Consider the following 15,963-nt stretch of genomic DNA (forward strand, 5'->3'; position numbering starts at 1 on the left):
GGTTAGTTTCATTACTTGTGATAGATAGGCTAATTGTTTTGGTCCTTGAAGTTGACTCCCATTTTCGTTATAACCCCCAGAATGTAGGTACGGTTTTATGGCTTTAAATCTAGTAATAGTAAAATGTTGATATTTTTTCAATTTGATTAATTATAACAGCAAATTTTAGAAATATTTTGTGCCAAAACAATATTCTACAGAGCACTTTGTTATTCTGAAAATTGAATTTTTTCGCTTTTTAACCCCCAGAATGTAGGTGAAAAGATTTGGTTGTTGAGATCGGAATTTTAGTATTCATCGGAAATTATTGTTCCCTAAGTGAAATTAATGATTAATAAATATACCCTGACAAAAGTTTAGCAAAGATATTAATTTTATTGTGCTACAAATGAGGAAAAGTAAAACAAACCACGAAAAGAAGAGACATGAAAATTGTTTTTATTTTGTAGGTTGAAAATTTTGTGTTAAAATATGTAAATAATGTAACAAAACCCCTGCCTCACAGCCCCAGTGGAACTTTTTTCCACAGCGGGACAAAAATTTCTACTAAAGCCCCAATGGGGATGGAAATTCTATTGTTCCAAACTTCAGATTGGGCTTGGGTCCCAGTAGGTCTGGGACACGTCGTAAAAGCTCAAAATGTCAACATTAATCATCTCTCGGGTAGTACTTTCATGTAATGAAAGTACAAGAAACAAGTTTTATATAATTTGACAGACTTTTCATGTCAGGTTATGAAGGCCCCCAAATTGTAGGTCAACTAACCCCAAAAGGTAGGTCAAACATTTTCGTCAAAAATATCTAACTTAGAACAATAAAATTAAAATGGACTATTTTCCCCATTTCCTTAGTTCATTAGGAATAAGAAAATACCCTATCATCGTAACTTAATTCCAATAGATTTCGATTTAGAGAGGATTTCTTTAAAAAATGTCTCAATTCGGGTAGTATTCAATCAACTTCGATTCAGATTTCCGTTGGAAAAAATTAATTCAAGTTAAAATTTCATGTCTAGAAATAATAAGTAATATGTAACAGTATGCCCTGAAACAACTTTTTATGAAGTTGAACTATCGTTAAGGCTACAATGCTTGAAAATGAGAAACCTACATTCTCGGGGTTTACTACATTCTCGGGGTCAGGTGCTGTAGGTCAGTTAAAACAATATGATGTTTTTTCAGGTTTCCAGCAAGGAGAAGTAGTTCTCCGTGAGATGATGTCCATCTTTGCTGGCATTGACAAGAAAGCCATCGAAATGCTTTCCGACTTCATTCTGACTTACACAACTGTGCTGAACAAAGAAGCCTACATGAGAAGAAAAAGATTACTTCCAATCCCTGAGGGTGAGAAGGTAAGGAGTAACCATCAAGTTTTTGGTTAAAAAAATTGCGTTAAAAGCAATACACAGGTTACAAAATTCAAGTCTGAAGGCAAATCACGCTTTTACTCTAAATTTTTATGAGCTTGTTACATGACATTTATTTCTGATTGGTTCGAATTTATTGACACTAATAAAGTTATCAGCTGTAAATTGTAAAGCAAGCAACATGGTAATAAAATCACGTGAAACTTTTCGATAAATAATCAGTAATGTTTTGACTACACTGATATAATTTTGCAACCCGTGTATTTTCTACGCCGTTAATTTTAAATCAAATCCGAATACGACCAAAATTTGACATTATGGCCCTCGGAATTATTTTCAAAATGTCTAAATATCTAGATATCAGGTTATAGTCAAATGCTGATATTGAAGCGAAATGAGATTGTCACAGTTACTACTTACTCCTTCCAACCCTTTCTTTTATCTTTCCACAGGTATGGGAGTTTAAGAAGCCAGAAGATCCATTTCCAACCGACATTGAAGACGTACCTTCCAAAGGATCTGGTGACAAGAAGAAGAAAGATGGTAGTCGGAAGAAGATTGATCGAGGAGATGTCTTGATGAAAGATAAACAACCCAAAGATAAGGATGGTGAGAAAGTGGATTTGTTCGAAGGAGTTGCAGATGGTCTGTATGATGACGGTGAAGAGATTGAAGAATTCGGTACAGGAACGGACGGCAAGAAAGATCGAAGCGGTGAACCGAAAAGTAAACGAGCAAGAAGGGACTCTGGTGTTGATGAAGAGGTAATGGAAATTGGTGCTCTAAATCTAATTATTGGCATTCCTAAAGGAAGAAATTTTGGCGGGGATTTAATTTGGCGGATGGCCGAAAAAGTTTTTTCAGACGGAATTTAATTTGGAATTTCGCACATGGCCTTATACACCCATTCAAGGAGCTGCGTCATTTTGCCTTCATGTTCAGCCATTGGTTACTTTCTGTCGGTTAATGTGATCTAAAAATTATTGTAACTTTCACGTTTTTGACTAGACGATGTTATGCTCCGTTACAGTGATAGCAAAGGCGGGAAAATATGGCGGTACGACGTTATGGCGGTATATAGTGGAAAAAATCGCCGGGAGACTTTCGAAGACTGGCAAACTCTACCGACTATAAACACTTTTCGGACAAAAAACCGTTTGCGACTTTTCTTCGGCTTTAGGCTTATTTCTTAGATGGTGATTTGTTTTAGACTATAGCATATAGACTATAGTCTAGCTTTTGACATGTCCACATCTTACCTGGTCAACTTCTGATTCCGCTTGAAATGATCTTTGAGGGCATAAAAGTGAGATGTAGAATAAAGCTTGATCTCGATTTTGCTTTATTACAAAACAATAAAGTCGAAATGACAGATTAATTGCTGCGACTACTTTAGGCATACAAAGTTTCGCGAGCAGAAACTTTCGCAATTTCCGCGAAAGTAAATGTCTTTAAAAATTCTAAGAAGGGCCATTCGCGAAAGTTTATGCTCGCGAAAATTCTTGACAAAATAGAAAATCTGTAAAACTTCAAACTTTGAATAAAATGTAACTTTTATGGCACTTTTTAGCCTGCTAAAAGACTAATCAGTCAAAGGACAAATGTTTCAAGCCAATCCAAGAAGTATTTGTCCCTCTAAGCCATTTTTTCATGTAAAAATTCTCAATTATACGTCTTGATTCGAGAAAGTTTATGCTTGCGAAAAATATTTTTCCGTTAAATTCGCGAAAGTAAATGTCTTGAATTTTGCGATTTTTTGTCCTCGCGAAAGTTTATGCTCGCAAAAGTTTGTACAGTGGAACCTCTAATTAGCGGACACCATCGGGGAAAGGGGTTAGTGTCCGCTAATTAGAAGTGTCCGCCTTTTAGAAACTTTTGATCTCGAAGCTCCAATTTTGAAATTAGGCCATCCCAGGGTGTCAAAAATACAAAATTGGGGTCTAAAGTACTTATCTGCAGACACTAGGCCATAGAAGAACAAGAGAAAGGTTATAAAACGCAACAATTTAGTTTTTAACAAATAAAAGAAAATCTAGAAATATAACACCAAAATTGAAAATACAATTCGTTGAATGGGTCAAGGGAAAACTGGAAATTTGTAGAAATAATTTGAATAATAAAACTAATAAGTGCTTGAAATAAAAATATCTAAAAATATTTTTTTCGATTTTGGACGTCTGTGACCCGTTTGATATTCAATGTCCGCTAATTGGAGAGTTAAAATAGGGGTTTTGGCCATTTCGTGCGAAAAAATTTGCCCGCTAATCAGAGGGTCCGCTAATTGAGTGTCCGCCTTTTAGAAACTTTTTTATGAGGAATTGACTAGGAAACGGCCGGGGAAAATGAAATTGTCCGCTAATCAGAGGTGTCCGCCTTTTAGAGTGTCCGTTAATTAGAGGTTTTACTGTACGCCTAAAGTAGGATATGGTTTTACTTGTTTCAATTCATATTTCAGGATCCTGAGGAGGAAGAAGGCGGACGAAAGAAACGAAGGAGAGTTCTTCCACGGCAAACGAAAGAAGGAGGAGAGAAGTCATCACAAGCAGAGGAGGGTGAAGAAGAAGAAAAAGACACCGAGAGGGAGGGAGAAATTGAAACAGAAGAGGTCGTAATGGGCGTTGATGTTCCTCCACCCCCACCACCAGATCTTCCTTCTAAAGACGCACCACCACCGCCTGAGGGTGAGGAAGCGGTCGATTTTGAAGTCAAAGGGCGAGAAGAAGATGAGCGGCCGACTGACCCGCGCTTACGGAAACGGAAATTAGATGACTCTGATGGAGAAATCGAGGATGGAGAGGTTAAGGAAGGAAATTCGTGGTTCAATGATTTCAATGCTGCGATGAGATACAACGCTTTGAAACCAACCAAAAAGTTTTTGAAGAATATAGTGGATCTTAAAGAGCAATATGAAGATGTTCCAATGGATTCGAAAGAGGGTAAGGCAGGTGGAGAGAAGGGTATTGATCTTGATCGATTGATGGTTGAGAAAGACCCTGGGCACGAGGTTGGTATGATGGGTGAGGAGATTGTGTATAAACACCTTTGTCACTTGTACGCTGATGAGCTGAAAAAGGAGACAGTGAATATCGAATGGTTGAACGAAGATGAAGAGTTTGGATTACCGTATGATATGAAACTGACGTTCTTCGATGAACGACAACCTCCCGTACTCTATATTGAAGTCAAAACAACTTTTAGGGATGAGAAAAAAGAATTCGAGATCTCCTCCAATCAGATTAGATTTGCGTTCGAGCAAGGTGAACGGTTTCAATTGTATCGGTTAACGGGTATCAGAAGCCCGAAAGAAATGAAATTAAGGAGACTGGCTAACTTAGCTACCTACCTTAATAACAAGAGTGTGAAGCTCTTTATGGTGCTATAAAAGAGAAATGAGACACATTTTTAGTCTATGTTATGTTAAAACGAAAAACTTAAGATGTACGCTGCTAGATTAGCAGCTGTTTCAAATTTGATAGGTTGGCAATGTTTTTAAGACTTTTATGCAGGAATGTTGCCAGAATATTGCAATCAACGGTTTGTAAATTATGAGCAAATGATTATGTAAGAGTTTATCGCGTTAGAAGTAGAATCGAATCTTTAACCTTTCTCAGGCAAGAAAAAGTGAAGCCTTCAAACATGCGCCGAATTTTTGACGACAGATTGAATCTAGCAATTCTTTTGTTTTCGAGTAATATTTTTTTTCGAAGTTTAGCGTTAAATTTTAGTTTCAATCTGCCATTTGTGTAAAAACACCAAGCGGGCCGCGCTAGGACGCGCAACTTTTGGTTACGGTCCGTCGTGTTTTGTGGATTAGTTTTTTATTTTATTTTTATTTTTTTCGCTAACATAGATTTTTATTGCGTCATTTTCTAAAGATTTACTACAGATAATATTCCGTATGATTGGTCCTTTATTTTTATCTGTTTCATTGCAGTCTAAACTAAAATACCTTGGCATAATACGTCTTAAAACGGGTAAGTGCAGATGGGTTGAATAAACTAGATCCCCTTACCGTGAAAAGCATAGACCGAAATCATATATCGACCTGTGTCGACCAATCGAGATTCTATTCAGCGCGCAATCAACGCAGAGAAAAGTAACCATGACGACAATCCAAGATCTTGGACTAAGTTCAAAGTTGATATTTTTTTCGGGTCGTTGAAAACACAACTCAGAAATGTCATCAACGCTTTTAAAAAAGGCCAGTAATAGAGAATCATAAGATAAAGATTCGTCTTTATTTCGATTCCACTGAAGTAACATAACCATAATTAATAGTTTAGTAATTTGGGAATCATATACCTTAAGTGTATTAATTTTGGCGTGTACTTAATTTTGCGGTTGAGCGACAGGCTAATTTTGGCGGGTATTTAATCTGGCGGTTGATCAATTTTGGAAATTTTGGCGAGGATTTAATTTGGCGAATTGGAAATTTTGTCACACTGAAATGGGTGAAAATTACTCAAAAATACTAAAAAGTTGTGATTCTTCACATAATTCGATTTTTGTTAATTTTGGCGGGTATTTAATTTGGCGGATTTCGCCTAAAACCGCCAAATCCGCCAAATTTAATCCCCGCCAAAATTAATACACTTAAGGTGGACACGTGAAATACAAATCCATGAGGAGATTGACGGAATTGAAAGATCTTCAGAAATACGACATGATCAGTATAACAGATGATTTGACTAAAATGGAGAGGGATAGTAAAAGAGTTAAGAAAGATGGCTGATGTGAGAAATAAAGCACTGTCGTCGGACAGTGATTATAAATGGAGAGTGCGAGGCAGTCCTCGTGATAAATTGTACATTAAAAAAGATTTACAGTATCATTCGACCAGTTTAGAGAGAACCTACATGGGCCTGAAACCGTATTCTTTATAATAATATGAATAATAATAACAATAATAATATTGATACAATCTGCTAGACATTGATATGGTAATATTTGCTCTTCATCTTTGATTCTTTATCTACTGTGATTAGATTGACACATGCGCGATTAAGTTTCTATCGTTGGTCTTCAGAGGTTGATATACTCTTTGAAAACTCAACATCTGATACTCAGGGTAAGAGCCCCCTGTGTAGACAGCTATTAGTAGGGGAATTTTGTTCGATTTTTGACGTCGTGCGAATTTTTTAGTCAAAGCACTTGTGATACACTTTAGGAAAGTACATCAATGAAGGAGTTTTGAAAGAAATTGTACATTTTGGTGATTTGTACATTCTGGTCTGTAAAATACACCAGTGTCCGAAAGAAATTTGGGACCCTTAAAATTCGGACTCCTTTTTTGATGTACTTTCGAAAAAGTTATAACAAGTGCTTTGACTAAAAAAATCGCACGATTTTACAAAATGACGTTTTTGAAGTGCACTAAAACATCGGTGGAAAGAAAAGTGTAAACTACTACAGTACAGTAGCGAATTTTCTTCGGCTTTGGGCTAGGGGTAACTATCCCAAAATATGAAATTCAATTAAAGGAAAACTAAAAAAAACCACGTCGTTATTTCTTTTTGGACCTACCCCGGTGGAGGTCCTATAAATTAACCTTTGTCCGTTCGTTCGTTCGTTCGTTCGTTTGTTATTAGCTTTCCTCATGATTGGCTCATTAGTTTTTTCTGATTTTTTGCACAAAGATGCATAACTATAAACCCTCGAATGTGACGGAGCCCGATTTTCAAAAAAAAAATTTTTAGGCAAATTTGGGCCAAAAAACGGCTAAAAAACGAGCTTTTTGGACTTTGTGAAAAATTAAGTCGTTAATTTTTTCTGATTTTTTGCATGAAAGTAGGGTACCATCGTAGGTAAAAGATGGCTTAAGCAGATTTTTGCAAAAAAATTTTAATGGCTCAAAAAACGCATGTTTATCTATAAGAATCACTATTAATAAGCATACATCAATGTTCTTAGTCAAATTACTCAATTTTTTGATGAGATAGATGTTTTTTTTGCTCAGGAGGGCTTACTATTAAAAAATATGTGTGTTTAGACATGAAATTTTGGTTGCTTGGCGTGTTTTTATAGGAAAATAGGCCAAATTCGATATTCTTTTATAAGCACATTATCAATTACTTAGGTATTAGCTTTTCTCGAGATTGGCTCTTTCATTCTTTATGATTTTTTGAGCAAAGATGCATAACTATAAACCCTCGAATGTGAGGGAGCCCGATTTTCGAAAAAACAAATTTAGGGGTAAATTTTAGCTAAAAAAACGGCTAAAAAAAGGGTTTTTTGGACTTTATGAAATATTGGATCATTGTTTTTTCTGAATTTTTGCATGAAAGTAGGTAAAAGATGGCTCAAGCAGATTTTTGTAAAAAAAGGATTTTTCAGCTCAAAAAACGCATCTTTATCTATAAGAATCACTATTAATAAGCATACATCAATGTTCTTGAAATTACTGAATTTTTTGATGAGATATGTTTTTTTGCTCTCGAAGTCTTGAATATTAAAGAATATTTCAAGAGCATGAAATTTTGGTTTCTAAACTTTTTTTTTATAAGAAACAAACGACTAATTTTAATAGATCGTCACTATTTGTGTTCTGAATGATTGCTTCATGGTCATGCTTATGTACATATCAATTATATATGTGTTAAATGCATAACCAGGTAGGTCCATAAAAGTATCACTTGTTGAACTTGACTTCCTTAAGTTAAAGGGTCCTGCAACATGTCCGATGAGAAAGAACGATGTAAAAAATATTAAAATCTCAATTTTGAAGAAACTGGTACCCCATCTAGAGTATTATTAACGATTAATTGCTTTCTCGAAAGCGCGCCAAATAAGAAAAAATAATCCATCGTGCGATTACATATACTAAGCATTTGATATTTTAATGAATAGCTTGACAATTATACAGAGTATGAAAGGTTTATCAAGTCATGTACAGTTTGTATGCACTTTAAAAATGGATTTAAAATGGATTTCTTTTGTATGCACGTATAAAAGACATGGCTGGATAGTTATTTAGTTATTTTAATACTCTCTTTTTTTCAGTCATGTTTAATCTCTCTAGATAGCAGATAATTCAAAGGAGAAAGCCATTCTTTTAAAAATAACTTGCATTTATTTTCTCTGATCCGGATACCTTCGAACCATCAACATTTTGTGTAATAGCTAAGTTTCGCATTTAGAAAGAAATTATTGCTGTGTGGATGTTTTGGGAACAAAACTCAGTATAGCGTTGATGTTCTGTTTTTATCATTGCTGGTGTTTGAACGGCGTTTTGGATAATTTATTCTTGGTAGAAAAAAAACACAGCTTTGCATAAAAGTAAGAATAGTTCATATTTGATGGGCACCAAAATCTTTCATCCGACACGCTAAAGCTCTGAGGTCGGAAAATTTTTAAACATCTGGAAAAGGTTTAGATTACGGAATTTTGCAAAACTGCGTCAAGGATTTTGCAGTGGGAGGCATTTCTTAGAAAATTGCACAAAATGATAAAATTAAGAACATTTTGGGAACATTTTTAGCCTTGAACTCAAAAAAGTTTAGGACATCCGAAGGCTTCAAAAATATTGTAAGTTCTTATGAAAATATGAGTAATCGTGTCACTTGGAACCAATTATGCACATCCATATTTTATTGAAAAGAGCATTTCCAAACAAAAATCCTAATTGAAATTAAATTTGAATACGAAACCAAACGATCAATTAACACATCACTAACTTCCAGCAATCAAATTCTGAGAAGAAATTAACAAGTAGCCGTCCAATGCAGTTTTATTATACAGATTAGTCAGCACAAAATGATTGATCAGAAAAAACGATTTCTCCTTCCAAATAATCCAAATTATATGAGGAACACGTTTATAGGAAACTCGAGGCTGAAAATGGTCCGAAAAATAAGGGATTGTTGAGGAACTGCTCAGGCTCAGAATATGAAATCAAGTTATAGAACAGCAAGATATAAATTTGAACTCACAAACTCTAATTAAAAAGATGATACACTACTGTGTTTTTTATGTTCATCTAAAAATGATAAAATATTACTGAAACGGCAATCAGTGTCAAAAGAGATAATATACAGTTTTACTTATCCATAAGTTACATACTTAGCAAATCCAAACATTTTGGCCACAGATGGAAGCCTTATGTCTTTATATAGTTTGTTCTTTTAAAAAATTGTACCTAACAATATTTAATCACCCGTCGAATAAAGCACCAAATAATTTGATCTTTTTTGTTCATAGGCGAAATCCAAGATGCCAAAATTTGGGGAGGTTCACCGCAAGCTAACAGAGTAAGTGAATTGTTTTTTAAGGATAATTTCTTTCATAACATTTCTATCCCAAACTAAGGATGTTGTTCTGAATGTTTTACCTAGTTGTTCTTTGATGTTTTTTACTTTTCCACGTACCATACAACAGGGGGTGGTTTCACGGTTGGCAGAATTTTTGACAAAAGCCTTGAATTTCAAAGAAATTTTCGGTGGCGGAATTTCGGTCCTTTTTAGACGGTCTGACGGAAATCGGGGGAATAATTGGTGGAATACGGAATCGGGTATACCCCCTGAAACCCCCCTCCACAATAGTCACAAATAATTATAGAGGTTAAATCTTTATTCATCAGTAAGCTCGTTTTAAATAGGTTTAGAACGCCTTTTAACGCTAACCAAAGAAATATAAGACTGGGGGAGGGGTACCGCTGAAGTTCGGGAAATTGACATTGTAAGTTTCCAACTTTCAGCAAACTACCTTTTCAGAAGTTTGAAATTTTGGGGAAATAGTCAAAAAAACGTCAAAAATGTCGGAAATTTCGAAATTCAGACCCTCTAAGGATCGATTTTCGAGCTTTAGCTCGGACATAACCGTCATTTCGCAAACCTAGTATCCCCCGGGTAAGATGCGAAAAATACCAAATTCTACCCTGAAAAGTGCATGTAGTATGGCTGAAAGTCGACTCTAATATTTGTACTATCTGATATTTTCAGACCCTAAAAACCCTGGTCAGTGGCACGTTTTTCCGTTTTTTTATCAATTTTGTCAACTGCATATTTTTGCAAGTGGAGCACATTCTTTCATGAAACCACAAAACTGTCTACTTTCAGCTTTCAATTGACCACCGTCTAATCAATTTTTGAAACTATAATAAGGACAAGTTAAGAACATTTTAAGACTTTGTGGACTCAAAAACACACTTTTTCTTAGGAAAATAGCCAAAAATACTCAAAAATGGTATAAGGATATGTTAAAAACATTTTTTGGTTTAGAACTAAAAAAGTTAAGAACTTCCCAAGACTTCTAAAACTTTGGATGTTCTTATAAAAAGAGACGTGTACTCCATAATGACGTCAGTGTATATCACTGTATCTAAGGGGTGTGAAATTGTTGTTTTAAACCTGCATCAAGCTTTGAGTCCTTCATCACTTTTGAACAAATCTAAAACTTTATCTTGTGTCCTGCTGGCCCTAGGGCTCGAGAAAGCGCACATTTCTTGATATTTTGAAACGGGAAACAGGGCTAGAGATTGAGGAACTTGGTACTGCAATGGCTGATTGAGAGCTGTGGAGGGAGGGTTATTGTTTGTTTCCTAGGTCTAAGGATGATGATGACGAAAACTTTATCACTCCTTGTCTACAGCAGCGAACTACTACAGTATTAGCAAACAAAGTCGCTAAATGTCATTCTTCCTAATCAATAAAAATTCCTTTAAGTCGTCGAAATGTTCTTTATTTGTGCTTGCCAAATATCTATAACATATCAAGCTTTCTGAGAATTCGGTCATTTTTGTCAACAAGTTTCATGTCATCACATGACTTGATCACATTGCCTAGAACTACAATCATGGTCGAAATATATTTAGATTTTAGTGTATTTTAACCACGTTTTTCAGAATTCGAGAGTTGGGGAGAGAATTTCTATTTTTAGTACTTCCACTTTCTTAAATTGAATATTTCATTGAATATATTTGAGGGGTTCGGTGGCCTCCCACTTATATTCCAAGCCTTATTAGAACAAATTTAAGCTTTTAAATCATGAGATCCTATGGTCCTGCTAAGTCAGAGTTAAAACTCTACTTTCCGAGTAGTTTGACGCGCTTAAAAATCATTTGTGGTGTTTAAAATTTCGCAGGAAAATCCCCTTTGTCTCAAAAATTTCTCCATGATTTTAGAAGATTTTCAATCCATAGAAACGTTATGAACGTTAAATGGACGTTCAAGTTTGAACAGAATTTTGAGGCCAGTGGTTAAATAAAAATAGGGATAGGGTTTTTCACACCTATGGTTTACAGCTCAAAAATGCAGTTTTTTCCCAGTCGGGTGAAGGTTCATTGCAGTTTTCACTAAGGAGGATTTTAAGCCGAATTTTCGAGCGATCTCTGAATTTGTAACATGGGATATGATTTTTTTTAATAAAGGGATTATAAATCCATTTTATTCTACTAACCGGCCTTTTCATTGCTGTTGAACAAGCTAAGATGCAGCACACCTTAATGAACGTATTTTTCTTACTTTGTTTACTCTCTAGATCAAAAATAAACAAATTTTATTTTTGTTTTGACGTTTTTCTTTCTTCCCATTTGTCAGTTCAAATTACACGGATTCCGTTATAAGCAACAATGTCTGCTCGATAGATGTTTCATAATTATTCCGTGAGAGGTTTTACCACTAGTATATACGACGCTAGAGCTTTCGATTGATTTTTAAAGGAAAAAGCAAAGACGACTTAGCTGTGATGCTTTACACCTTACATAAAGAGCAACAGAAAGTTTTCCAAATCCAAAATACAAGAATTGTACTATTCGGGTCTTTAATTTAGTTAACTACTTCATAAATTAGCTAACACCATCAAGTTAAGTTTCTTATATCAAAAAGCTATGATCTTATCCGTCAAGGTACACTTTAAGTTGGAGGAGATGCTATAAAAGATAATATTATTATGATTATTGGCCTTCATTGAGTGAAGTTAGATGAATTTTCTATGTCATATGTCTGTGTCACATGTTTTTAATGAATTTAGTTTGCTATGTGTAGTGTTGGTAACAAGATGTGGGTTTAAACTAATTAATCAGATTTGTCATGAAATTATTATAGCATCTTTTTCGATGTCATTCGCACGATAACTGCTTAAAGATACTTTGCAAACTGGTTTGGCTGATCGAATTTTTTTTCTTTTAACAAGGTTACCATTCTGGGTTTGTTCTTGGTTGATGGATTTGATTCTGTTGGTCTATTTGATAGCCCATTGTAGATGATTCTGACATCTTTGAGTTTTGAGGGGTGAAGTTTCATTGATTTATTTGGTGTATATATTGCTTGATTGTATAAGTAAAGGGGTGTGGCATGAAATAGCGAAATCAAAATTTTGTGCCAACCTTAGATTGTATTCAGCTATTGTGGAAATAATATACTTTAGGCGTACAAAATTTCACGAGCAGTAACTTTCGTGAGGTCAAAATATTGCGAAATTCACGACATTTACGTTCACAAATTTGAAGAAAAACTTTTTTCGCGAGCATAAACTTTCGCGAATGGTCCTTTTGAGAATTTTCAAAGACATTTACTTTCGCGAAAATCGTGAAAGTTTTTGCTGGCGAATGTTTGTACGCCTAAAGTAGTTTACGTTATAGATTTGCTAGAAAAACTTCAAAATCTTTTTCGCATGATTCTTGACTGAAATAATGATACACGTTTAAAGATGTTCGTTTTTTTAATGATAGAAAGGAGGCAGGTCTCTTATGCTGACATTGCAGAATTATCAAGAATCTTTCAAAAGTTTTGCTTGCTTTGTGCATTATATCTTTAAGATGAATCATTCTTCACTCGATACAACTCAGCTAGTATGACAGGCCAGGGATTGCTCACACTCTACTTCAGACCAGCGTGTTTGATTTCTTTCAGAAGCTCTAAATCCATTTCTGAGAAGGTTGAAAGGACCGCGTATAGTTACGAGTTCGAAAGTAGATAGAATTTTGAGATAAGGCGCCCGCGAATTAGGTTAGTTTGGCAAAACTTTTTATGACTAAAAGAGTGACGTTACAACAGGCAAAGCCCTTAACCCCAAAACTTTAAGATAGACCTAAAGATTCGCCTAAAGATAGGTGCAGATATAATGATGAATACCATCGAATAGAACATGAAATTCGGAGCAAAATGATAGACTACAACATACAAGTCATGTGTTCACCCAGCTGGCACACAAGGTTGTTTCAACGTTTATTTAACGTTCACAGCGTCCATGTAATGTTAGATAAACGTTGAAACAACGTTGTGTGCCAGCTGGATAAGCACATAAATAAATATGGTTATTTGAAGTTCGAAATTGTGGCACTCATATGGTCCGACTTACGTCATGTGCCGCACTTTTCCACATTGTTTAGACATCTCTGGCTCACTTTCAGGTGGCTTCAGAAAAATAAGATATGAAATCAAACTACACTGTAAGGGTCAGGAAAGATAGGTAAAATGCACTGTAAAGGGTATCGTTTCACTGCTCAAGGGCTGCATTGGAAGGGTCTGATTTTGAAAGCCATTTTTTTGGCGGTATTATGCCGTCGTTTAGAAATCGAGTACCCCTCCCCCCGGGAAATTCTCTCAGGTATTTTGCTCATTTTGATAAAGGTATTATTAGGCTTTCGTACCCTTTTTTGAAAACCTAGAGAAAAGTAAAAAATATAGCAAAAATTTAGGCACGGTTTATCTGCTAAAGGTCAGCTTTCTAAAAGATCAGGGTAAGAGTACTGCAGGGTACCTTATTGGTATTAAATTTCGCGGGTTACAAAATCGCGCGTGTATTGAATTTCGCGATTCACTGAAATTAAGTACCCACGAAATTTTGTAACCCGCAAAATTTAATACCAATAATGTGTCTTTTTCATAGGATTCCTGAGGCTTCGTATGTTACAGGGATTGGTATGGTTCCAGAAGAGATAGATGACCCTCGATACAGAATGTGTTCTCGTAGAAGAGGGTAAAAACTCGTCCTTTGAAATCATGTTAATGCACGTCTAGTTTAATGCACTCCACCATTCGATGGCAAAAATGCTAGGACCAAGTTAAGAACAATTTAAGGCTTTGTGGACTCAAAACCACCCGATTTTTAAGGAAAATGGGTAAAAATGCTCACAAAAGGTTGAAAATAAGAACACTTTAAGAACATAGTTAGGCTTGAAACAAGTTATGAACGTCTGAAGTTTTCAAAAATTTTGGATGCTCTTATAAAAAAATGCGTATTTTACTTTTGCCTGGGGAAGGATGAAGATTCCTGTTAAGCAACTGGCTATGCCTTAAAGTTAGCGAGGCTCGCATTTTTCATGAACCTTTTTTCTTGAAAGGAGGAGCTATACGAATTTCGTTGAAAGTAAATATTTCGCATTACTCGCTTGATGACGTGATTACTAAATCACTTCTGATAATTGTCAAACTGTCAATTTTGTAAAAAAAATGAATTGGAAAAATTAAATAGCTCAGCGGTGATGCAATGTCAATATCCTTTCTAAATGAAGACTTCTTAAAAAAGACTCTGTTAGCATATATATGGTTGAATTAAGCTTTTTGTGAACCCATTACCTGGAGGGGGTACTGACCTTGAGTTAGAGCAATATCCGATTTTCACCCTGAAAAGTGGCATAAATGACCAAAAGTAGTCAAAAAATTGAAAAATTAGTAAATTTGGGAGCCGATATCTTCTGTGCCTAAAAGGGAACCCCGACCCTATACAAAGCCAAGACTATGCTATCGGTAGTAAACACAAGAATATAAAGAAAAACGAAATCTACAGCCCAAATGACCGTACACATGAACACCCCTGTCTCACAGCCCCAGTGGAACCTTTTTTCAAAATATTTGCTAAATTTTCTAGTGGGGCTGGGGTCCCAACGGATCTGTGACACAGGGGTGTACATGGGAAAAATAAGTAGTGGTAGAGTTTAGGACTACGCTGTAATTATACCTTCGTTGCTGTCTACACTCCAGGCTGTATCTTCGTTTTTAGAATTATTTGCAATAATTCTTAGTGTCATTGTGTACGACAGACAGAATAGTCCCTTCCCCCAAGAGTGTACACTTTTTAACCCTTTTCTGGGGGAATGAGGAAGTTGGCTTATAAAGCATGTACACGTTTTTTTATAAGAACAATTTTAACAGATTATTAACAACTTTGAGGCTTTATGGACTCCAAAACACCCGATTTCTTAAAAAAAAAGGAAAAATAGTGCTAACAAAATGGTGAGTATTTTTTATAAAAATATTTATGATGAAATCGGCAAAGAAATTAAGAATATGGTAAGAATACCACACCATCATGGAATTTGGCAACTGAACCTAATAATGCTATTTTTAGACCATTTTACCATCAAATTGGCAATTATTCCCCAGCAACTCCGAAAGGTTCCACGAAAATGCCAAATTATACCTTGGGGTATACATTATATTTCGGCTGGCTTTGGATTCAAAGCTAAGAATACCGTGAGAATATTTCAGGATAATTTTTTATGAATTGAAAAAAAAAACACCATTCTTATAAAAAAAGCCTGTATAGTAAGAACATGCTAAAAACATTTTTAAGCTTAAAACTCAAAAAGTTAAGAACATGATCCAAAGGTTTCAAAAAGTTTTGGATATTCTTATAAAAAAACGTGTATTTCATATAAG

General features: G+C 35.3%; 2 protein-coding genes across 5 annotated transcripts in view; both read left to right on the plus strand.

The window, feature by feature from the left end:
- LOC136800146 (uncharacterized) overlaps positions 1–5,258 on the plus strand; it is a 58,073-nt gene extending 52,815 nt beyond the window's left edge. For 2 of the 3 annotated variants that reach the window (XM_067056757.1, XM_067056759.1), the window contains 3 exons: positions 1,182–1,351; positions 1,819–2,130; positions 3,822–5,258. In XM_067056757.1, coding sequence (XP_066912858.1) covers positions 1,182–1,351; positions 1,819–2,130; positions 3,822–4,748 — 1,409 coding nt within the window. In that variant the 3' untranslated portion in view covers positions 4,749–5,258. The remainder of the gene's footprint in view (positions 1–1,181; positions 1,352–1,818; positions 2,131–3,821) is intronic. The other variant, XM_067056758.1, reaches the window with a different exon arrangement.
- A 3,224-nt stretch (positions 5,259–8,482) lies between these two features.
- Positions 8,483–15,963, plus strand: part of LOC136800179 (transient receptor potential cation channel subfamily M member-like 2) — a 33,592-nt gene continuing 26,111 nt past the window's right edge. Inside the window, exons 1-3 of one of the 2 annotated variants that reach the window (XM_067056795.1) lie at positions 8,483–8,641; positions 9,563–9,612; positions 14,192–14,281. In XM_067056795.1, the coding sequence (XP_066912896.1) occupies positions 9,575–9,612; positions 14,192–14,281 (128 nt within the window). In that variant the 5' untranslated portion in view covers positions 8,483–8,641; positions 9,563–9,574. The remainder of the gene's footprint in view (positions 8,642–9,562; positions 9,613–14,191; positions 14,282–15,963) is intronic. The other variant, XM_067056797.1, reaches the window with a different exon arrangement.

This window comes from Clytia hemisphaerica, unplaced genomic scaffold, assembly GCF_902728285.1.
Source record: "Clytia hemisphaerica strain Z4C2 unplaced genomic scaffold, Clytia hemisphaerica genome assembly, whole genome shotgun sequence".
In the NCBI taxonomy this organism is placed as follows: Eukaryota; Metazoa; Cnidaria; class Hydrozoa; order Leptothecata; family Clytiidae; genus Clytia; species Clytia hemisphaerica.